At 39.5% G+C, this 23,453-nt stretch overlaps 1 protein-coding gene across 5 annotated transcripts in view; it reads left to right on the top strand.

Annotated features, from left to right (window-relative positions):
• Positions 1-23,453, top strand: part of NT5C1B (5'-nucleotidase, cytosolic IB) — a 48,022-nt gene that overhangs the window by 13,744 nt on the left and 10,825 nt on the right. For 3 of the 5 annotated variants that reach the window (XM_074285392.1, XM_074285391.1, XM_074285390.1), the window contains exons 2-7: positions 5,305-5,400; positions 5,686-5,874; positions 6,494-6,607; positions 14,493-14,780; positions 15,265-15,432; positions 19,654-19,783. In XM_074285392.1, coding sequence (XP_074141493.1) covers positions 5,305-5,400; positions 5,686-5,874; positions 6,494-6,607; positions 14,493-14,780; positions 15,265-15,432; positions 19,654-19,783 — 985 coding nt within the window. The remainder of the gene's footprint in view (positions 1-5,304; positions 5,401-5,685; positions 5,875-6,493; positions 6,608-14,492; positions 14,781-15,264; positions 15,433-19,653; positions 19,784-23,453) is intronic. The other 2 variants (XM_074285393.1, XM_074285394.1) reach the window with 2 other exon arrangements.

Here is a 23,453-nt window from a genome sequence, read left to right as displayed (position 1 = left end):
CCTTTTTTACTTCATTTGAATCATAGTAGATTCTGCTCCAACCTTTTACCTTTACTCTGTAAGTATCACCATGCTTCAACTGTGTTTCCTGTAAGCAACATATTGTAGGATTCTGGCTTTTAATCCAGTCTGCTAACCGCTTCCTCTTTATTGGGAGAGTTTACCCCATTCACATTTATAGTTAAAATTACCAGTTCTGTATTATTTGCCATCTTGTTAACCCTTGCTTATGCTTTTCTCCTTTCCTTCCTCCTTCCCCCTCTCCCCAGTATTAAACTTGTGAGTACCACTTGCTTCTCACAGCCTTCCTTTTTTAGTATCCCTCCCCCTACCTTAGAGTTCCTCCCCCTACCTTACCTTTTTCCTCACAATTTCTGTATTCCCTTCCGCTTAGCTTACTCCTTCCCTTTTCACTTTTTCCCTCCCACTTTTAATGAGGTGGAGGAAGTTTCACCATAAATTGAATATGTCTAATATTTTTTTCTCTTTAAGCCAATTCTGATGAAAGTATGATACACACTATGCTCATCCCCCTCCAATCTTTCTCTCAGATATAATAGGTTTCCTTTACCTCTTAGTTAGATGTAGTACCCCCAACTTTACCCTTTTTCTGGTACAATTTTCTTTCCACCTCTAGTTCCTAGAACAAATATACATGTGTTCTTTATATATCTTTATGACAGAAATATAGTTCCCAAGATTTCTTTTTACCTTTTTAGATATCTCTTGAGTGCTATATTTGGAGATTTACCTTTTTTGTTTAGTTCCGGTTTTTTCATCAGAAATAGATACATTTCACTTATTTCATTGAATGTCCATCTTCTTCCCTGGAAAAAAATGTTCATTTTGGCTGGGTAAGTTATTTTTGGCTGCATACCAAGTTCTTTAGCTTTTCGGAATATCAGATTCCAAGCCCTTCGATCCTTTAATGTGGATGCTGCTAGATCCTGGGTAATCCTTATTGTGGCTCCTCTATATTTGAATTGATTTTTTTCTGGCAATTTTTAATATTTTTTCTTTGGTTTGATAGTTCTGGAATTTAGCCACTATATTTCTTTGTTTTTGATTTTAGGGTCCCTTTCAGTAGGTGATTGATGAATTCTTTCGATGTCTATTTTATCCTCTATTTCTATAACTTCTGGGCAGTTCTCTTTGATCACTTCCTGGAAAATAGTGTCCAGGGCCTTTTTTCATCATATTTTTCATCATATTCTCAGATTGTCTCTCCTATATCTGTTTTCCAGGTCTGTTGTTTTCCCAAGAAGGTATTTGACATTTTTTTCCATTGTTTCATTTTTTTGGTTTTACTTGACTGATTCTTGGTGTCTCCATGAGTTATTCAATTCCATTTGTTCAATTCTGATTTTCAATGAATTATTTTCTTCACTCACTTTTTTATGTCTTTTTCTAATGGTTTTCCTAATATCCAATTGAGTTTTTAAGTGAGTTTGTTTTGTTCTATGGAATTTTTTTTCCATTTTGCCAATTTTATTTTTTAGAGAGCTATTTTCTTCTCCCAATTCACTAATTCTGTTTTTCAAGGATTTGATTTAAATAAGTGGGATGACTTATCCTGACTCTTCTGCCAAGCTTCCCTTTCCTTTTCCCATTTTTCTTCTAGCTCTCTTGCAAGAACCTTTTAAATTTCTTCTATGAGAGTCTTGTGTGTTTAGGAGCAGATCATATTCCCTTTTGGGGATTCATCTGGATACAGTCTGCTTTTAGTCTCCTCATGGTTTAAAGTCTGCTCTCTATCCATATAGAAGCTATCAATAGTTAGAGTCCATTTTTTTTTTGCTCATTTTGTCAGAGAAGAATCAAATAAGACAAACTAGCAAAAAAATAAATGCAATCTGCTTTTTTTTTGGGTGGGTGGGGCTGGATGGTATTACTGAGTTTCCTCTACAGACTGTGGGGGGGCAGCAGTGAGGCACTAGCAGGACATCAATGGCTGTGCTGCTTCTGCTCTCTGAGACTCTGAGAGCATGCTGAGACACTCTGGGTGGGTGTGGCCAGGACCTGAGAGACCCTAGCTTTTCAGGGTTATAGTTTTTACTTCCTGTGTTTATAGCTTATCAGCTGGTCTACTGGCTTGCTGCCAGGGTAGCGTATCCACTATGGTAAAGTTCTTTCCACAGAAACGGCTGAGATCACACCCCACCATCTGCTCAGTGTCCTCTCACTGCCTATCCTCAGCCTGCACCTGATCTGACCATCCCCGCCCTCAAACAAAAACAGACCTTTTCTGGTGAATTTCAAGGATGTCTTCTGTTGGTAATTATTTGTGGGCTTTTTTTCCAGTCAAGCACTAATTCTGAGGTTTTTCATGAAATAAATTCTGAAAGTAAAGATGAAGATTAAGTAGATATGTGTGTCCTTTCCACCATCTTGGCCGGAATACACAGAGTAATCTTAATTGTGAAAAAAGGTATAGCATGTTTCCCTAAAAGAGGCCTAATTTTTCAAATATATAGAGAATGGAGTGAAATTTATAAAAATAAGAGCCATTTCCCAAATAACATATGGTCAAAGAATATGTAGTTTTCAGATGAAGTAATAAAGCTATCTATAGTAATATAAAATGTTCTAAAACATTATTAATTAGAGAAATTTAAATTAAGATGACTTTGAGGTACCATCCCACAGTTATTAGATTGACTAACATAACAGAAAAGGAAAATTACAAATTTTGGAAGGGATATGAGAAAATTGAGACACTAAAGAATCATTGTCGTATTAGTTTGAACTGACAACCATTCTGTAGAACAATTTGAAACTATTCCCAAAGGGCTATAAAACTGTGCATACCTTTTGACCAAGCTATACCACTATTGGATCTGTATTCAAAGAGATCAAAGTGGCAAAAGACCTATATGTACAAAAATCTTTACAGCAGCTCTTTTTGTAATGACAGAATTGGAAACTGAGGAGATATCCATTGATTAGGGAAATCTAAAGAAATTGTGATAAATGTTTGTGATGGAATACTATTATACTTAGAAATAATGAGTAAACAAATTTCAGAAAAAAACTGGGAAGATTTATATGAATTGATACAAAGTGAAATGAGCAGAACTAGGAGAACTACTACAACAGTAGTATTGTTTAATGATTAACTGTGGATGACTTAGCCATTTTCAGCAATATAATGATCAGACAATTCTTAAGAATTTAGGATGAAAAATGCTATCGAGATCTAGAGAAAGAATTGATGGTGTCTGAATGCAGATCAAAGCAGATAATCTCTTTGCTTTCTTTCTTTTTCTTTTTTTATTGTGGGGGGAGGCATTTATATTTTTTTTTCATTTTGACTAATATGGAAATATATTTTGCATAAGGGCATATGTATAACCTATATCAAATTGCTTGCCTTCTCAATGAGGGAGGAAAAGAGGGAAAGAATTTTGAACTCAACATTTTGATAAATAAATGCCTTTTTTTGTATCCCCAGATCTTAGCCCAGTGTCTGGCATATACTAACTACTTCTTAACTAATATATTAGGCACTTAATAAATGCTTACTGACTCAGCATTCAATTCAATCATTGCTTCATACCTGACATCTTTTCTGAGACTCCCCAACTTTTAGTTTTAGCTCTTCCTCTTCAAGCACATTTTATTGACCCTCATTATATTATCTGAATCATCTTGATTCTGTATATACATCTCTTTGAACTTTCTGGAGAGAATGAGGACCTATTGCTTCTTTGTCTCTGTGTGCCTGACCCTTTCTTCATAAATACTTATGGGTGGATGGGTTCCCAGACAGTTTTTCTTCATCCTTTGCTTTCAATGGTTATTGCTGTTGTTGTTGTTTGCCCTTTATTCTTTATTCTCAAAGAAGACCATGACCTGGGGGAGGGGTGGAAGAGAGATACCATGACATGCAAATGAAGTGGATTTGAGTGAGGAAGGGCTGTGCAAAGTCATCTGCCTCAGTTTCCTCTCCAGAGTCATTTGGGCCCAGTGGCCAGATACAGATCAGGAGTATTGGAGATGGCCCTGGATGAAATGGGAGACCTCAGCCTCTTTAAGCTAAGGTCTTCAATGGGTCTCAGTCATATCCATTTAATGATTAAGGCTAGGTAGCAATTGAGGCAAAGAATCTCCTCTTTCACCTATCCAAAAACTCTAAATAAATTAATGAATCCGGGAGGGGAAGACCTCAGGGTTTCTAGCAAAAGTAGAAATGATGCTATTTACATTCAACCTGAGACAGTCAACAGTGACCAAATGGGGCTTGGCCTAGACCCACTGGTGGCCAATGAGGAAGCAGCAATGAAAGCATCACTTAAGCCTGATGGTCTTTGAGAAGGCTTATTATCCAAGTTCCTTCTAACCATATAATTTGTGACTTCGGGAATTACTGAAAGTGGGTGCAAGTAATTGCAGTGAAATTATGAAACACCTACTTTATGTCAGGGACAGTGTGAGAGCGGCTGGGGGAGCACATACAAAAGTGACGACACCATCTGGAGCCTCAGAGAGCTTATGTTTTGATGAACAAGAGTCATCTGCTTTGGTCAAGACAACAAGTCACTGCTTCAAGACCCCTAAACAAGGAAGCACCTGCCACCAATCTTCCTCCTACTCTTCCTCTTTCTCTTCTTTTTCATCAAAGAGAAAACTAAATACAGTAGAGAAGAAAATAAGATGGAATGAAGGCTAGAGGATTAAGACCACCTAGAATCAGGAGAACTTGAGTCAAATGTAGCTTTGGGTAATGTAGCTGTGTGACCTTGGGCATCTTACTTTCTCCTGTGTGACTCAGTTGTCTCAGGTATAAAATGGGGACAATAACAGCACCTATCTCCCCGGTTGTGATGAAGATCATAAAAGACAGTTCTTAGCATAGTGGCTGACATAGTCTAAGTTATAAATGTCAGCTATGATTATTAACTACTCAGCTGAAATCCTCCCTCTGGTATTTGTAAACTATTTGATTCTGGTCCAGCCACTGCCTCAGTTTCCTCATTGGTAAACGGATAATACTGGCATGGCATCTCCTTCCTAGGGTTGCCGTGAGGATCTTGGGCAATAGCTTTGGGGAGGCGCTTTGCAAACTGTATAAAGGCTGGATACCATTGGGACCCTGGGCCAGATATTGAGCCTCCCTGGCCCGCTTCCTCACCCAGGCAGTCGTGAGGTGCGAGAAGGGAACGCAAGACTTTGCCCCTTGTTGGGGAGCAGTTTCACGTGGTAAAGGATGTTTGTTGGCCATTCTGTCCTTTGTTTCAAGCCCGGGCTCCACGGCTTCCAGTCTGAACAAAATAAACTTCCTCTGTCTTTTCCCCCCACATTAAGAGTAACGGGACCATGAAAGTTGTCAAAGAAAACAATTACTTAGATAAGAAGACCATGAGGGAAGTGGAGAGACAGAACACGCGACAGAGTGCACAGGTGAGCCCTAGTGTCGGGGCCGCAAAGGCGGGTCAGGTGTGAAGATGTCAGGCAGGGGCCCGGCTGAGCACAGGAGGGCGGGGCTGGCCCGAGAGCTTCTTAGGGGACGAGTAGGAGCAGCTGGTCCCTGCTCCCCCTTCAGTCCGCATTCCCTGTGACCCAGGTGGGCGCCCAGAGAGCGCCCCTGACTCCTCCTCAGCCTAGAGGAGGAGCTGCCTCTGGGTCAGAGCGGGAGGGGGCAGGGCACCCGGCCACGCAATGACCAATTTCTGCACAATCTTTCAGATGAGGCGTGCAGTGAACCCGATTCACTCGCTAAGGCGTTGTTCGATGTGGTGTTTTTCGTCGTATAGACGCTGCCTTGGCCTGGGGGCTGTGGAGGGAGCATTACTTCTTGGCCCCTTCCGCAGTCTGAGTGTTTATTTATATGTGTGCCTGTTGTGGGAGCAGGGTCGGCAGGCCCTCATAATCAGGGTGAGCAGAGAACACACTACTTGATTTTGAGGGGAGCCAGAGGCATTGTGGGGGGAGGTGGAAAGGCCACAGGGCACAGCAGGCTACAAGCAGGGTCAGGGGACTCCCCTTTCACACCCGGAGTTTCCCTGATGTCCAAAGAGGTCCAAAGGATTTGAACCTTCCTGAGCACAGAGCAGACCAGCTAGCCTTCTGTCTCTCAGCGCCTTCACAGGGCACTGCTGGGCATGCATTTGATCCTTGGCATTTGGTCCTGACTCATCTTTGGAAGAAAGGACCTATGCTGGGGGGAGCAGGGGGGCAGGGAGCCAGGGGTGCGCTAAGCCACAGGAAGTTTTACATTTTTTTTTGAAGGGTCTGTATATCCTTTTTCATCCCTCTGTTTCCAACCTCCTCCCCCAAGTGAATCTAGGCTTAGGAGGAATTGAGGATCGGGATGGGGGGAGCTATGGATGGGGTGGAGGTGGAAGTGAGCAGATAGTCAGCAAGGAAGGGCAGGGAAAGGAACAAGGGGGCAGAGTGGTCCAAGCAAGGCTATTTCATATTTAGTGCTGGACAGGCTATGTGTATAGGGCAGCAGGAGTAGTAGACAAACGCCCTTCTTATCTCTCCTCAACAGAGTATAGTGCAGGAGTTTATCACGCTGAAAAGTGAGTCCCAGAAAAACCTCCGGCAAAGCAGCCGAAGTTCTCGGCTTTCTGTCCCGGAGGATAGCAAAAACCGGAATTCGAGGGTATGAATGAGGAAGAAAGGAGAGGGGGATGAGGGGGGACACAGAGGATGAAAATGCATGGCAGACTGTGTGAGACCATGAGTTCACAGCTACCTGAAGAGGAATGGGAGGAGAGAGTGTAAAACTCTGAGGGACAAGGAGTGTTAGGGTCATTCACATCAGAAAGAAAAAGGACATACATTTATAAAGTCCCTACTCTGTGCCAGGCACTGTGCCAAGCGCTTTATAAAAATGAATTCATTTGATCCTCACAACAATCCTGAGGAAACTGACGCAAGCAGAAAGGAAGGGAGGGTCACCCAACTAGGAAGTGTCCAGAGGCTGAATTTGATCTCAGGACTTCCTGAGGCCTTGCCCTTGGCTTTGGGCAATTTGGAATCCCCTAACTGTCCCTACTAAAACCTATCACAAGCTATGTACTTTTTGAGTCTGATCCCTCCTGCCCCTCTTCTGAACCCCTGCCCCTACCATATGTTGCCTCATACAATTCAGGAGGCATCCCTTCAGTTCTTCTCACCACAAGGCGTTTTCCTGGGGTCTTTCCACTCTTGTTTTTTTTTTTTTTTTTTTTTTTTGGTCGAAGATATTAAAGCATCTTCACTTAGGGTCAGGGGGCCATCAGTAATAAAAGATAAATCTGATTTGGCTTCTGTCATTACTGCCAAGAGCAGGATCTCTGGCCGATAAAGGGAGGACAAAAGTGATTCATGGGGAATTGACCCTGACAAACACAAGTTGCCAGGCCCAGAGGAATATTGTTCTTGGCTACTGAAAGGCCCACTGCTTTGGCATTTTAAAGATGGTGATTTCATTTGGTCCCATTTGTATAGGGCAATGTCTCAAGCACCAGCCCTGGAGTCAGGAAGACTCAGGTTCAAATTCACATTCAGGCACTTAGTAGCTATGAGTATGTCATTTCAGTTCTGTGTGACTCCATTTCTTTAATTGTAAACTGGGGGTCACAGCAGTACCAAGTGCCCAAGGTTTTAGTGAGGATCGAATGAAATAATGTTGATAAGGTGCTTTGCAGGCTTTGAAGCACTTTAGAAAAATTAGCTTTTATTAGAACTATTACCAAAATTATGGAGAATTACCACAAGTCTGTGCAGTTAATCTATCCAATCTTTATTATTCACATTTTTAAGTTTTAATAGCTTTTTTATTTTTCAAAATACATGCAAAGAAAGTTTTCAACATTTACCTTTGCAAAAATCACATATTCCAAATGTTTCTCTTTCTTCCCTATCCTCTCCCATAGACATCAAACAATGTAATATAGGTTAAATATGTGCAAATCCTCTAAATGTATTTCCATATTTCTCATGCTGCACAAGAAAAATCAGATCAAAAGGGGGAGGGGAGACAAGAGAAAGAAGAAAAATAAGCTCACCACAAAAACAAGAAAAATGGTGAAAATACCATATTTTTATCTACATTTAGAATCTCCATAGTTCTCTCTCTGGATGCAGATGACTCTTTCCATCACAAGTTTATTGGAATATTTTTTTTGAATCACCTCATTGTTGAAAATAGCCAAGTCCATCACAATTGATTATCACATAATCTTACTGTTGGTGTGTGCAATGTTCTCTTGGTTCTTTTCACTTCATTCAGCATCAGTTCGTGTAAGTCTTTCTAGGGTTTTCTGAAATCATCCTGCTGATCTTTTCTTATAGAAAAATAATATTCTATCATATTCACATGCCATAACTTATTTAATCATTCTCCAACTAATGGGCATCCACTCAATTTCCAGTTCCTTGCCACTACAAAAAGGGCTGCCACAAACATTTGCACATTTAAGTCCTCTTCCCTTTTTTTTAAATCTTTTTGGGATTTGACCCAGTAGAAACACTACTGGATCAAAAGGTATATGCACAGTTTAATAGCTCTTTGGGCATAGTTTTAAATTGCTCTCCAGTTGGATCAGTTCACAATTCTACCAACAATGTATCAGTGTCCCAGTTTTCCCACATCCTGTCTAACATATATCATTATCTTTTCCTGTCATCTTGGCCAATCTGAGAGGCATGAGGTGGTACCTCAAAGTTGTCTTACTTTACGTTTCCCTAATGAATAGTGATTCAGAGCATTTTTTTCACATGATTAGAAGTGGCTTTACTTTCTTCATCTTAAAATTGTCTGCTCATACCCTTTGACCATTTATCAGTTGGGGAATGGTTTGTATTCTTATAAATTTGAGCCAATTTTCTATATATTTTAAAAATTAAGGCTTTATCAGAAACACTGAATGTAAATTTTTTCACCAGCTTTCTGCTTCCCTTTTAATCCTGGCTGCATTTGGTTGTTTATACAAAGCCTTTTAAAATTTAATGTAATAAAAATTACCCATTTTGCATTTTATAATGCTTTCTAGTTCTTTAGTCAAAATTTCCTTCCTTCTTCACAGATCTAAGAAACAGACTATCCCTTGTTTTTCAAATGTACATATAGTATCATCCGTTATGTCTAAAACATGAACCCACTTTGAGCTTATCTTGGTATAATAGATGTTAGATATTGGCCAATGCCTAGTTTCTGTTTTACTATTTTCCAGCACAGCAATTTTTGTCAGTGAGTTCTTAGCTCAGAAGCTGAAGTTTTTGGGTTATTGAACACTAGATTACTATATTGTATACAATAGTCTCTAACTATTGTGTCTTGTGAACCTAACCTATTTCATTGATCCACTATTAAATGGTTTTGTTGACCACTACTTTATAATGCAGTTTTAGATCTGGTACAGCTTGATTTTTATTCGTTAATTCCCTTAAAACTCTTGCCCTTTTGTTCTTCCAGATGCACTGAATAAGTAGATTAATTTAGGTAGAATTGTTATCTTTATTATATTAGCTTGCCTATCCATGAACACAATATTCTTCCAATTTTACATCTAACTTTGTACTCATATAGTTCTTGGCTTTGTCTAGGCAGATCGACTCCCAAATATATTATCTACAGTTATTTTAAATGGGATTTCTCTTTCTATCCCTTGCTGCTGAACTTTGTTGGTAATATACAGAAATGCTGATGATCTATATGGGTTTATTTTATGTCCTACAATTTTGGTAAAGTTGTTTCTAGTAGTTTTTTTTTAGTTGATTCTATAGAATTTTCTAAGTATACAATGATATCATCTGCAAAGCATAATATTTTTTGTTTTCTCATTGCCTACTTCAATTCCTTTTTTTTTTCTTATTTTATTGCTAAAGCTAACATCTGATACAATGTTGTAGTAGTGGTGATAATGGACATTTTGTTTCACCCTTGATCTTACTGGGAATGCTTCTAGTTTATCCTCATTACATATAATGCTTGCTGATAGTTTTAGATAGATGCTTCTTATCATTTTGAAGAAAAGTCCATCCATTCTTATGCTCTCTAGTGTTTTTAATAGGAATTGGTATTGTATTTTTTAATTCTTTTTTAAAAATCCGTTGATGTAATCATAGAATTTCTGTTAATTTTGTTATTAATATGGTCAATTATGCTGATAGTTTTCTTGATATTGAACCAGCCTACATGCCTGGTATAGATCCTACTTGATCATAGTGTATTATTCTGAAGATAAGCTATTATAATCTCTTTGCTTATATTTTATTTAATATTTACATCAATATTCATTAGAACAATTGGTCTATAATTTTCTTTCTCTGTTTTTGGCTCATCTTGGTTTAGGTATCAGCACTATATCTGTGTTATAAAAGGAATTTGTAGGACTTCTCCTTCTACTTTTCTAAATAGTTTATATAGTATTGGAATTAGTTCTTTAAATGTTTGGTAGAATTCACTTGTAAATACTGGCCCTAAAGATTTTTTTCTTAGGGATTTCATTATTGGCTTGTTCAATTTTTTTTTTTCTAAAATAAGACTATTTCAATAATTTTCTCATCTGTGAATCTAGGCAATCTACATTTTTGTAAGTATTCATCCATTTTATTTAGATTATCAGATTTATTAGTGTACAATTGGGCAAAATAGCTCCTATTTATTGCTTTAATTTCCTCTTTATTGGTGATAATTTCACCCTTTTCATTTTTAATACTGGTAATTTTTTTCTTTTGCTATTCCATTTAACCAAAGGTTTATCTATTTGGTTGTGTGTTTTTTTTTATAAAACCAACTCTTGGTTTTGTTCATTACTTCAATAGTTTTCTTACTTTCAATTTTATTCATCTATCTTCTGATTTTCAGAATTTCTAATTTACTATTTAATTGGGTGTTTTTAATTTGTTCTTTTTCTAGCTTTTTTTAGTTGTATGCCCAATTCAATGATTTTCTCTTTCTCTATTTTATTCATGAAAACATATAGTGATATAAAATTTCCCCTAAGAACTGTTTTGGCCTTATCTTATTGGTGGTATGTTGTCTTATTATTGTCATTCTCTTGAATGAAATTATGGATTGTTTCTCTGATTTGTTGTTTGATCTACTAGGATTATTTAGTTTCCAATTAATTTTGGTCTATTTTTCCAAGGCTTTTTATTACTTGCAATTTTTATTGCATCATCTGAAAAGGCTGCATTTACCATTTCTGCCTTTCTCCATTTGATTGTGAAGTTTTTATACTCTAATACATAATCAGTTTTTGTGTAAGTGCCATATGCCACTAAGAAAAAGGTATATTACTTTCTATCCCCATTCAATTTTCTCCAGAGGTCTATCATAACTAACTTTACTAAAATTCTATTCATCTCCTAAATGTCTTTCTTGTTTATTTTATGGTTAAATTTATCTAGTTCTGAAAGAGGGAGATTGAGATCCCTCACTAGTATAATTTTGCTGTCTAATTCTTCTTGCAACTCACTGGGAGCATATGTGTATAGTATTGATATTCCTTCATTATCTATGGTACCTTTTAGCAAGATGTAGTTTTCTTCCTTATCTCTTTTAATTAGAACTATTTTTCCATTTGCTTGGTCTGAGATCAAGATCCTTACTCCTGCTTTTTTTTCCTTTCCTTTTCTTTTTTTTCTTTCTTTTTTTTTTTTTTTCACTTCAGCTGAAGCAAAATAAGATTCTGCTTCAATCTCTTATCTTTACTCTGTATGTATCTTTCTGCTTCCAATGTGTTTCTGGTAAACAACATATTGTAGGATTCTGGTTTTTAATCCAGTCTGCTATCCACTTCCATTTTATGGGAAAGTTCATTCTATTTATCTTCATAGTAGAAGATTAGTAACGCAGTTATTTCTTGCCATCTTGTTTTCCCCAAGTAATACTTTTATCTTTCCATCTACCCTCTCACCACCTCTCTCAATCTGCACTTCCTTTTTTCAGCCTCCTTTTCTTATCCCTTTTCTCTTTTACTTCTAACCTCCCTTCTATTAGCCTTCTCCTTTCCTCTTTCTCATCCTATTCGCTATTTCTAACCCTAAACTAAATGTTTATGTTATTCCCTTTTTGAGTCAAATCTGATGAGATTAATGTTCAAACAATGCTCATCCTTTTCCCTTCTTTCCTTCAACTGTAATAGGTCTTTTGTGCTCTTTATGTGGTGTAATTTTTTAACTCATTTTTTCTCTTCTCCAAGTACAATCTCTTTCTCACTCCTAATTTCTTTTTTATATCATTACATTAAAGTCAACTAATACCTTACACCCTCTAAGTATATATTCTTTCTATCTACCCTGACAAAGATACAGTTCTCAAGAGTTATAAATATCATTTTCCCATGTAGGGATGTAAACATTTTAATCTTAAAAAAACATAGATTTTTTCCTATTATTTTTATGCTTCTCTTGAATCTTATATTTGGAGATCAAATTTTCTGTTAAGTTCTGTCTTTTCATCAGAAATGACTGAAAATCAATCCCCTCTTTCATTTAATGCCTATCTTTTCTCCTGAAAAATAATGTTTAATTTTGCTCATTAGTTTGGTTTCTGTCCAAGCTTCTTTGCCCCAGATATATTGCGAGTTCTCTAAACCTTTTGAATGAAAGCTATTGTATCTTGGGTAATCCTGATTTTGGCTCCTCAATATCTTAATAGTTTCTTGTGGTATTTTCTCCTTGACCTGATAATTCTGGAATTTAGCTACAATATTCCTTGGAATTTTCATTTGGGAGGGTCTCTTTTAGGAGATGATTGGGAAATAGAATATTCTTTCACTGACTATTTTATCCTTCAATTCTAGGATATTGGGGGAGTTTCCTTGATCATTTCTTGAAAGAGGTTGTCTAGGCTCTTTTTTTCATTGTGGTTTTTCAGGTAGTCCAATAATTCTTAAATTCTCTCTCCTGGATCTATTTTCTAGGTCAGTTGTTTTTCCAAAGAGGCATTTTACATTTTCTTCAATATTTTCATTTAAAAAATTTTTTTGAATGATTCTTGATGTCTTGTTGAGTATTCACTTCCATTTATCCAATTCTGATTTTAGTGACTTATTTTCTCACCTCCTTTTGCATTTGACCAAATGTATTTTTAAAGAAATTGTTTTGTTCAGTGGATTTTCCCCCATTTTACCAATTCTGTTTTTAAATAATTTGTTTTCTTCAGAATATTTTTCTCTATTCCACCAAATTTATTCTTTAAAAAGGTGTTTTCTCCAGTCAATATCTATGCTTCCTTTTCCTTCCAATTTTCATAACTCTCCCCATAGCTCTCTTTTCACCATTTTTCTTCTATTTCTCTTTTAAGATCTTTAAAAAAATTCTTCCAAGAGAGTCTTTTGAACTGCAGACCAGTTTATATTCCCCTATGAAGCTTCACCTGAAGACATTTTGTCTTAAAATGTTTGTGTTTTTGTTCTGATCTTCCCTGTCTCCATACTAGCTCTCTATGGTCAGAGCTCTTTTTGCTTTTTCACTTTTTAAATGTTGAGGTCTGCTCTTAAGACATAGGGGAGATTGTCTTGAGCTTCCTCTGTAGCATGACAGGGCTTTCTCACTGCCTAAGGTGGGAGCCAATGTTGTAGACTCTGTGTTGAGGTGTTGAGGGCCTGGCCAAGTCCCACCTGATATGCTAGAGTTCAGGGGCTCACAATTTGCCTTCTGTAGTTGTGTTGGAAGTCTCATAGCTGGTTTGCTGATCTACTGGCCTTCTAAGTCAGGACAGAGTAGCCAATGCTGCTATATTTTTGCTAAGAGTGCTAGATTCCCAGCACTGAACTATATTCCCCCCTGCCAACTGAGATAGACTTTTATTGAAGTCCTTCCAAGATATCTTAAGCTGGAAAAGCATTACACTCCGAATGTTTGTGGATTCTGTCATTTCAAAATCTTTTCAGAGGTTTGATCTAATGTTGATTCAGAGGGAAGCTGTGGAGACTTTCGGCAATGTCCTATCTACTACTCTCTGCCATCTTGGCTCCATCTTATTATTCCCATTTTACAAAGGAAAAAACAGGCTGAAAGAAGTGAAATGAATTGCTCAGGATCACAGAGCTAGTGTCAGTGTAGGAACCTCGAGTCTTATGGTCTCAAGAGCCATATTCTGAATATGAAGATTGAAGAATATGAAGAGCTCCCTCTCCCTTTCTCTGTCTCTTTCTCCATCTTGCTATTATTTCTGTCACCTGTCACACACACACACACACACACTATGCACTAGGGTTATTTTATTCATGGATTGTACCTCTTAGCAATACACCTTCCTCAAGGAAAAGGTTAGAAATGACTTGTGTGAAGGTTTGAGAGTGGGGGTGGATGGCGCGGTACATGTAAAGGCTATGAACATTCTGTGAATGAATAAGGTATCAACAGATTGAATCTGAAATCCGCTGCATCTGGAGACCTGTAAGGGGCACAATGTTTTATGCTCAGGGAGTGTGGACTAAGTGTGTATAGAGAGGGGCCTAGGCTGTGCTTGTGTTGTGGGGAGGGGGAAGAAGAGGAGCTTGGAGTCAGAATGAACCACTTACTCAGCTCATTGCTCCTATCTCCAGCAAACCATCCCCCACGTGAACTCCAAAGGCTCCCTTTCGGACTCTGGGGAGCACAGGCCGTCTTCTCTAGCTCCACCTGAGAAGACACCCAATCCTCCAGAAAAGCATGCAGTAACACCCCCACCTCCCTCCCCATCCCACACTCCACCTCCAACATCAGAAGTGCTTAAGGCCCGACTGTCCCAGGAATGGAAGAACCCAAAACACTCATCCTCTCATAGCTCCAAGGAATCAAGTGAAGAAAATGATGATGATGTTTCCAACTGGACTCCCGGAAGACCCAGGCCAGTAAGCAGTGTCCACTTTCCTCCTTCCCTACCTCCCAGTACTTGGCAAATGCCTTGGGTTCCCCTACCCCTCTGCAGGCAGCCAGACTAATACTATGGAGTATTTTCTTCTGATCTCAGATTCTCCCTTTCCCTATCATTCTTCACCCTCCCTTATGTGTCCTTTTGCCATGCTCTCCACTTGTCCTTTCATTGTTCCCCTCATCATTGTTCCTCCATCAACCCATTCTATCTATTCCTGTCCTTCCATTTGTCTTTGCTGATCCATTTATCTCATCCTTCTATTATTTTCCTCCTTTGTCTTCAATCAACCATAATCCATCTAGCCTTCCATCTAACCAATCAACCCACCAACAACTGTCCCTCCTCCTATCCTACACCATTCCTCGCCTTTATTGTCTCTTCCAGTTGTCTTCCTATATTCCCCAGCCTTCTTCCTCTAGCAATCTCTGACCCACCGTCTTTCTGTCCAATTCTTCCTGCAGCCCAAACCTAAGCATGCTATCACCATTGCTGTCTCTTCCCGGGCACTCTTCAATATGGCGGAAGACAATAAAATCTTTGAGAAAGAAGGACTGGAGAAGTACATGGAATACCAGCTCACCCATGAGAATGTCACTCTGAAACCGGGACCTGCATTTGGCTTTGTTAAGGTACCAGTCCAAGGACAAGCTGACAAAAGTCTGAGCCAAACTCTTTGCACCTCCTAGGCTTGTGTCTTTTGCTCAATGAGCTATCTAGGCTTGATGATCTCTTGGGGCCCTTCCAAGTCTGACGATCTATGACCATGTGACTCTCCATCATTCACCCCCCACCTTAGACCAAGTAGAACTGAAATTTTTCTGCACAGAGATGACTAAAGGTAGGGGAGCTGATGAGTTTTCTGAGTGAACTAACAACTAGGGACATCAGGAAAAGTTGCACTTAAGAAATGGTACTTTCAACTATTCCTGGAAGCAAACTAGGAATTCTATAAAGAGAAAAAGCAAGTTATAGAAAGGCAAGTACTATGAAATATGACTGAAAAGACAAATGAATATTAGACTGACAGGAACAGCAAACATTAAATAATTGCTGTGAATTAGCACTGAACTAAGTACGTCACAAATGTTGTCACATTTGATCCTCACAACAGTCCCAGGAGGTTAGTGCTATTGTTATCTTCATTATCCAGATGAGGAAACTGGGGCAGACAGAGATCAAGTGGCCTGGTCAAGATCACAGACATAATGAATGAATGTCTGAGACTGGATTTGAACTCAGATCTTCCTCATTCTGGACCCAATGCTCAGTTAGGTGCAGTTTTGGAAGACTTTAAATGTGAAATTGGGGGGGGGGGGTGTAGCAATATGGCACAATAGATAGAGCACTGGCCCTGAAGTCATGAGGATCTGAGTTCAAATCTGACCTCAGACAATTAACACTTCCTAGCTGTGTGACCCTTTGCCTCAGCAAAAAAAAAAAGGGAAATTGGGGCTTTTGATTTTTTTTCTAGAAATACTAGGGGACCATCAAAGTAGTATCATGAGATCTGTATTTTAATAAAATAAATTTGGCAGGACTGTCAAAAGAGAATGGAGGTGGGAAAATCAGAAGTTTATTGCAATAGCCTAGGGAGAGAAAGGATAAGGACCTGACCCAGGATGGTGGCTATGTAAGTAGAAAGAAGGGAACAAATTCAAGAGATATGATGGAGATAGGAGGGATAAGACTTGGTTTGGTGGATGGGGGGAGAAGGAAGTAAATGAAAGGAAAATAGGGCAAGAATATTTGCATTTTGCATGTGGTAATTTTAAGATGCCAATATGTTATCTAAGTGTAGTTATTCCACAATCACTTTAAAAATATTGCCCTAGAGCTTGGCAGAGTGGCTCAGGCTCAACAAATAGGTCTGGGAGTCATCTGCTTAGGGATGAGAGAAAAAAGAGAACTCAGGACTGAACCTTGGTGAACACCCATGGTTGCAGGTTTGATCTTGGTGATAAACCAGCAGAGGGGCCTGAGAAAAAAGAAGTCAGATAGGAGAACCAGGTGAGATCAGTGTTACAGAAGCCAAGAATGGGAGTATCCAAAGGGAGTAGTTGAAGATGCCAAAAGCTGCAGAGAAGTCAAGGTTGGGAACTTGATGGGGAAAAGAGGCCACTGAAGAATAGTTAGATCACTGAAAACCCCAAAGAAGTAGTTTCATTTCCGTGATGGAGCAGAGGACCAAAAGTGAGATCTCTATAGGTGAGTAGCTGACTCTGTAGGTGATTGTTGACAGTCAGTGCCAAGGATGTGATCTATAAAAGTAACCCCACACAGTGTAAGTTTTTAAAGATAGCAAGATACCTGACTGTAGGCAGGGAGTGAGGAAAGGGCTACTGAAGAGAGGGAATGGGAAGGGGAAAAAAAGGCAGCAACTGGGGTCAAGAGCACAATGAAAGGGCTGTCCTTACCAAGAGAAGGCATCATTCATCCTTATTTGGAAGATGGTGAAAATAAGTGAAATGGTGAAATGGTGACAAGAGAATGAAAGATTATATAAAAGGATATTGACTGGTGGGGTGAGAGAGAGACTTCTTGTAGTATCTACATTTGTAGGTATATTTTGTCTTCTCTGTCCTCCATTTTGTTTAGATTTAAAAAACAAACAAACAAAAAACAATATCCCAGCATATATTTTTGAGCCACCAGCAGTAATCTTTGAAAGATTTTAGAGACAGGGAGAGATAATTAAATTTGTGCTTTAAGTACTTTGCTAATCATCAGTAGTAGGAACACTTATAATAGCGCTGGACAGTTTATGGTGGTCAATTATAGAAGAACTCCAAAAAGCTTCAGACAAAAAAGAAAATTAAATCTTTTTTAAAAGTTGGGAGTATAAAATACTAACATTGGTTCAGATTCTTGGGGAAAATAAATGCTGGTTAGTGGATATTTCAAAAAGGAACAAGTAATCATAAAGATCCAGCATGTCTTCACCGAGAGCAAGCCATTCCAGACTACCAGGTTACTGTACAAATAATTAGAAAGAATGCAATATTGTTTACCTGGGCTTTGAGAAAACTAATGTCTTATGCTGCTTCTGTGGCTAAGATGAGAAAATAGGGACCAGAAAACAACAATCTGGTAAACTTAGAAGTAAATGAGCATTTCCATTTCTTTAATTGGCCAAAAAAAAAAAAAAAAAAAAAAAACCCAGCCTGATGATCAGTCTAGTCATTAATGTTAGGATAGTAATATGAAAGAAGGTCCCCAGTGAATGTGGCAGAGAGCATCAATGATCTTATCTTTGGTATTGTCTTGAATTAAGGGATGCTTAGCAAACAAGCAAAGATGAATAGCTAGCTCATTAGATAATAGAGTTGAATCCAGAAAGATCTTGACAGAAGAGAACAATGAGCCAAATAGAATAAGATTCATTTTAATAGGGACAGAAACAACATATTTTGCAAGTGCATAGGCATAGAAATGGCTGGAGAAAAAATCTTCTGAAAATTAAGAAAAGTCTAAGGATTTTAACAGATCATAGATTTAATAGGAATCAACAAAACAACATGGTAATCCAAAAGGTTAATGTTGTCTTAGGTATACTAAGAGAAGAATGGTGTCCAGGACTGGGAAGGTCAGAGGCCCATAGTCCTTTGCTTTGTGCAGACCATGTTTAGAATATGGCATTCAGCTCAAGGTTCATATTTTAGGAACAAAATTAGTAGTGGGAAGAGTCTAGCAGTCTAGGATGGTGGTGGTGCTGATGGGGAGAATAATGCTGATCGTGGTAATGACGATAATGAGGAATTATGATGTTGATAGCTAGCATCTCCCATAAGACCTTAAGTTTCACAAAGTGCTTTTTATATATCATCTCATTTGATCCTCACAATATCTCTGTGAAGTAGGTGCTGTTACTATCCCCATTTTACAGATAATAAAACTGAGGCTCAGAGAAATTAAATGATTTGTTATTAAGTATCAGAATTTGAAATCTTTTTCTTGACTCCACATCACTTCCATCCACTGTATCACCTATTTGCTATAAGGGCTGTAAACAATGTCCAAAATTAAGAGAAGCTGAATGAGTTAGGGATATTGAGCCTGGAAAAATAAGTAAACTTAGGAAGGATGTAATATCTGTGTCTAAGTGCTGGGAAGCCTGAAGATACTTTGGACCTGTTTCCACTTGGCCCTAGAGGGTAAAACTTCGCAACAGAGTCCCTGGAGAGGCCACTTTAAGCTTCACCTCAAACCTTCAGGTAGAGCTGCCCCAAAGGGATAGGGACTGTCTGTCTCCCGAAGGCTTTGCCCCCAGTCTTTGGAGCAGGGGTGAGATGACCTCATGGCAGTCATGAAGGGGGCTGCTGTTGACACATCACTTGGAGACACCACCTCCAAACTCTACCTCTGTAACATTTATGTATGCTAGTCAAGATTAAAGCTCGGCCTGCCCCGACTCTCCTGGACACCCCGTTAACCGGGAAACTGCCTTGCCTAGGTCCTGGAGAGGGGGTAGAGAGGGACTAGTTTTCAATGGTAGAACTGGGACAAGAGGCCACATCTATCTCTCAGTCCCACTGTACCCCAGCTACCTGCCCCAGAGAATATCTCCCCTGTCCCCTTCTGGCTCAGTGTCTCTGACTCCAGTCAGCATCATTGGCGAGAGGGAGCTTTCTCCCCTGGGGCTTCTGACATCAGGATAGTCACAGGCCTGGTCCCTGCCCCTCCCCTCACAAAAGCAGACGTTCCCCACCTGTTTGCGCTTTTCCTTTTGGCTACAAGAGGAGCCCAAGAAGCAGGTCTGGCCAGGGAAATGGGCCTGCTGTTCCCCTCCCTGCCAGTGGCTGGTCTCTGGGCCTGCAAGCTGACATCTGCACCCTGATGTTTGTAACCCACAGGCCCTGCAGAACGTCAATGCCAGACTGCGCAGCCTTTATCCCAAGGAACAGGACTTGTTTGATATTGTGCTGATGACTAATAACCATGCCCAAGTGGGGGTGAGGATCATAAACAGCATCAATCACCACGGTAAGTAAGTCAAATAAACACCGCGTGGAGGAGGTGTCTGTGGCCCAGGCCGGGGGGCTGTGGGACGCCGTGACCCGACAGAACGCCGCTCCTTTGATGCAGACACGTGGGCTGCACAGCAAGTGTTTATTTGCAAATGTCAGAACAAGAGCCGCCATGTGAGTTTCCGACTGCAGCAACGGGGTTTGGCCCAAAGCTCTGGACTTAACTTGTCAAGTGTGAGCTTCAAGGGCTTAATCCCAGGTCCTGCAATATCGCTCTGTTTTCTATTTTGTTTTGTTTTGTTTTAAACTTCTGAACTTGACATCAAGGAACTGTCAATCAAGAGGCATTCTTTCTATGATCAAACAGTTTATTCTCCAGTAAAACATGTTAAACTTGTTAAATATTTAAGTTCGCCTCCTTTTTCCTACCCTTACCACCTAGAATTTCAGAGTCTCAGAGTTGGAAGTGATCTCAAAGATCATCTAAACAATCCCTACCTAAAACTCAAATCTCTTCGAAAGCATGACTGGCCAACAGTCACCCTGCCTCCCCTACGGGACAACTGGTGAAAGAACTTGTCTTTCTTTTCTCCTCCTCTCTGTCTCCCGTCTTCTAACCATACACATACATGTACACATCCATGCACACATGCATCCATGTATGTGTGCATACACACAGCTTAATGGCCTCATTTTTAGACAGAATATTCTATTAATTCTATTCTATTGACTAAATTCCACTAAAAAATTTCATCCTGAATTAAAAGGATGTTTTGAAGAATCAAGAAAATGGCTCCTGAGTCTTTCTGCTTTGAACAGGACTGGGAAATAAAGCTCACATCCTCATTTTGACTTGGCCTAATGCAAAAAATTGAGTATAAACTACTCTCCCATTTGCTTGCTTCGATACAAACGGAAAAGTATTCTTGTCGTTTCGGCAAGTGGCTCATGTTCAGTCAGAATTGCAGACCCATAATTACCATGTGGGAAGGGAACTCCAAGGTCATTTGCTGATTCTCACTCCTGAGCAGAAGGCCCCTCTGCAGCATCCCCAGTGAGTGGTTCTCCAGACTCTGCTTGTGGACTTCTGCTGATGGGAATCCATTACCTGCTGAGGAAGCTCAGTCACCTTTGATATAGTCTTCACTTTTAGGAAGTATTTCCTTATGTCAAAAGCCCAAATTCACCTTTGTGAAGCTTCTACTGCTTCCTCCTCATCTCTTTTTGAAGCCAAATAAAGTCCTAGGTCATAGCTTCCATCTGACACCCTTGAAGACAACTTGCCTATCTCCCTGTCCTGCATCTCCTCCAGAGGAAACACTTGTAGTTTCTCCAGTGAATCTTCACAAGTCATGGGGTCCAGTCTCCTGTAATTCTGGTCAAGAAATTCCACACGATCCTCCCATAGTAGTCAGTCCCATTCACTGAATGTTGCTGGGAGAACAGGAGACATAACCAAGGCCAAGTGGAAGAGCCAAGCCTAAGCTCAACAATGGGGCCATTACTATAGGAGACAGCGAGTCTCACCCACTTCTATATAGTTTCAAATATAAGGAACCACTCCCTGACACGGGAAGGGATGTATAATCAAGTAAGACTCTTGGAGTGAGGGCTCCTCGAATACAAAGGTTTTGTCCTTTTGTTCCTAGCCCAAGGCACCCAGCTATCCCAAAATGTGTGATCCTCCTCATCTCAGACTCCCTGGCTCTTGGGGATTTTCTTGACTCAAGGATCCAAAAGGATTTGAGAGGATGCAGGCTTACTAGACAAGAATTAAAGTCATTTAGTAACCTTAGTTCAGTTAATTCAATCCAGAAATGACCAGGAGCACTGAAAGAAAAACTAAAAGAACAAATTGAGTCCTGGCCTGAGGGCTTCAGCTGGCATTTGCTGACTTCTTGGCTGGGCACAGACTACAATAGCTTTAGATTATGTGCACTTTAAAAAAGTTAAGAAAGCCTTCTTAGGGTGGGAGAAGTTTACCAGCAGGTGGTAGCAGAAAGCAGAAGATGGCCCGATTTGGCTGAAGAACAGAGATGGCACCAAGAAACATCTCAGCCAAATGTCCCACCCCGCTAGAGACCAGCTAAGATCACCAGCCTAGATGTGATCCCCAAAAGCAAGAAAGCATGATCCAAGAACACTGGCAGAGTCAGAGATGTACTCTCTAGTGACCATCCCAGGATAGATGCTCAGCCACAAGGATTCCCCTTCATGTGTGCTTTTATAAGAGTGTGCCAGGGACTCAATCCTGGTGCAGGAATCACCAGGTACTCAACAAATAACATCTAATAAACTTGCTACGAGCAAGGCCCTGGGCTGGGTGCTTTGGAGACAAAACAGAAACAACAATACTGACTCCACTGATAAGGGTAAAGAACAAAAGAAATAACACATTTCATACATTTAGTTGGTTAATGCAGCCCAAGATGGCGCTAGAGTTTGGGACTGCAAATAGGGATCGTCCTTTACAAAGCACTTTCACAGCACTGGATAATTCGACCTCATAACCACCATTGAAGGGATGCATATCAGAAGTTATTTATATTTTTCGTAAAAGAAGACTCCGATTGTTTAACACATCCCCAGGTCACACAACTTACAAGTGGGAGAGCCAGTCCTTGAAAGATAAAGAGCTGAACTGATGCTGAGTGAAATGAGCAGAACCAGGAGATCACTATACACGTCAACAACGATACTGTATGAGGATGGATTCTGATGGAAGCGGAAATCTTCAACATAGAGAAGAGCTAATCCAATTCCAATTGATGAATGATGGACAGAATCAGCTACACCCGGAGAAGGAACACTAGGAAATGAATGTAAAATGTTTGCACTATTGTCTATCTACCCAGGTTACTTATACCTTTGGAATCCAATTCTTACCGTGCAACAAGAAATTTGGTTTTACACACATATATTGTATCTAGGTTATACTGTAACACATGTAAAATGTATGGGATTGCCTGTCATCTAGGGGAGGGGGTGGAGGGAGGGAGGGGAAAATTTGGAAAAATGAATACAAGGGATAATGTTGTAAAAAAAATTACCCATGCATATGTACTATCAAAAATTATAATTATAAAATTAATTAAAAAAAAAAGAAAGATAAAGGGCCTGTATCCTTTTCACAACAGCAGGGCACTCTTTGGTATAGAAAGTCTTGGACTTTCCCAAGTAACTTTCAAGTTACACAGATATTCAAAGGTATTGACAAGAGTTACCCAGATTTTTGTTGGTTTCCAATTGACTTAAAATAAAAAAATCCAACTTTACTTGTGTTGAGAGGTCCTTGATAGAATGAAGTTCACCAATGCATGGCATTTAAAGGGCCTAAAGGGAAATGGTCTTATCTGTCTGTGTACAGGAACATATATGTGTATTTCTGTATGTCTGAATGGGTATCTGTGTTTGTGTGTCTCTGTGTTTTTGCATATGACTATATATGTGTGTATATCCAATATGCATATGTGTGTGTCCATGTGTTTATCAATGTCTCTGTGTTATGCATGTTTGTGTGTTTCCTCCATGTGTCTGTGTGTGTATGAGTATGGCTATGTGTGTGTTTGTATTTGTGTCTGTGTTTACTGGTGTCTCTGTGTGTTATGAGTGTGTTTGCGTGTCTTTCTGCATGTGTCTGTGTGTGTGTATGTCTGAGTATGGATATGTGTGTCTTTATGTGTATT

The sequence above is a fragment of the Sminthopsis crassicaudata genome, chromosome 2, assembly GCF_048593235.1.
Source record: "Sminthopsis crassicaudata isolate SCR6 chromosome 2, ASM4859323v1, whole genome shotgun sequence".
NCBI classification, from domain to species: Eukaryota; Metazoa; Chordata; class Mammalia; order Dasyuromorphia; family Dasyuridae; genus Sminthopsis; species Sminthopsis crassicaudata.
This window is presented reverse-complemented; position numbering and strand designations above follow the sequence as displayed.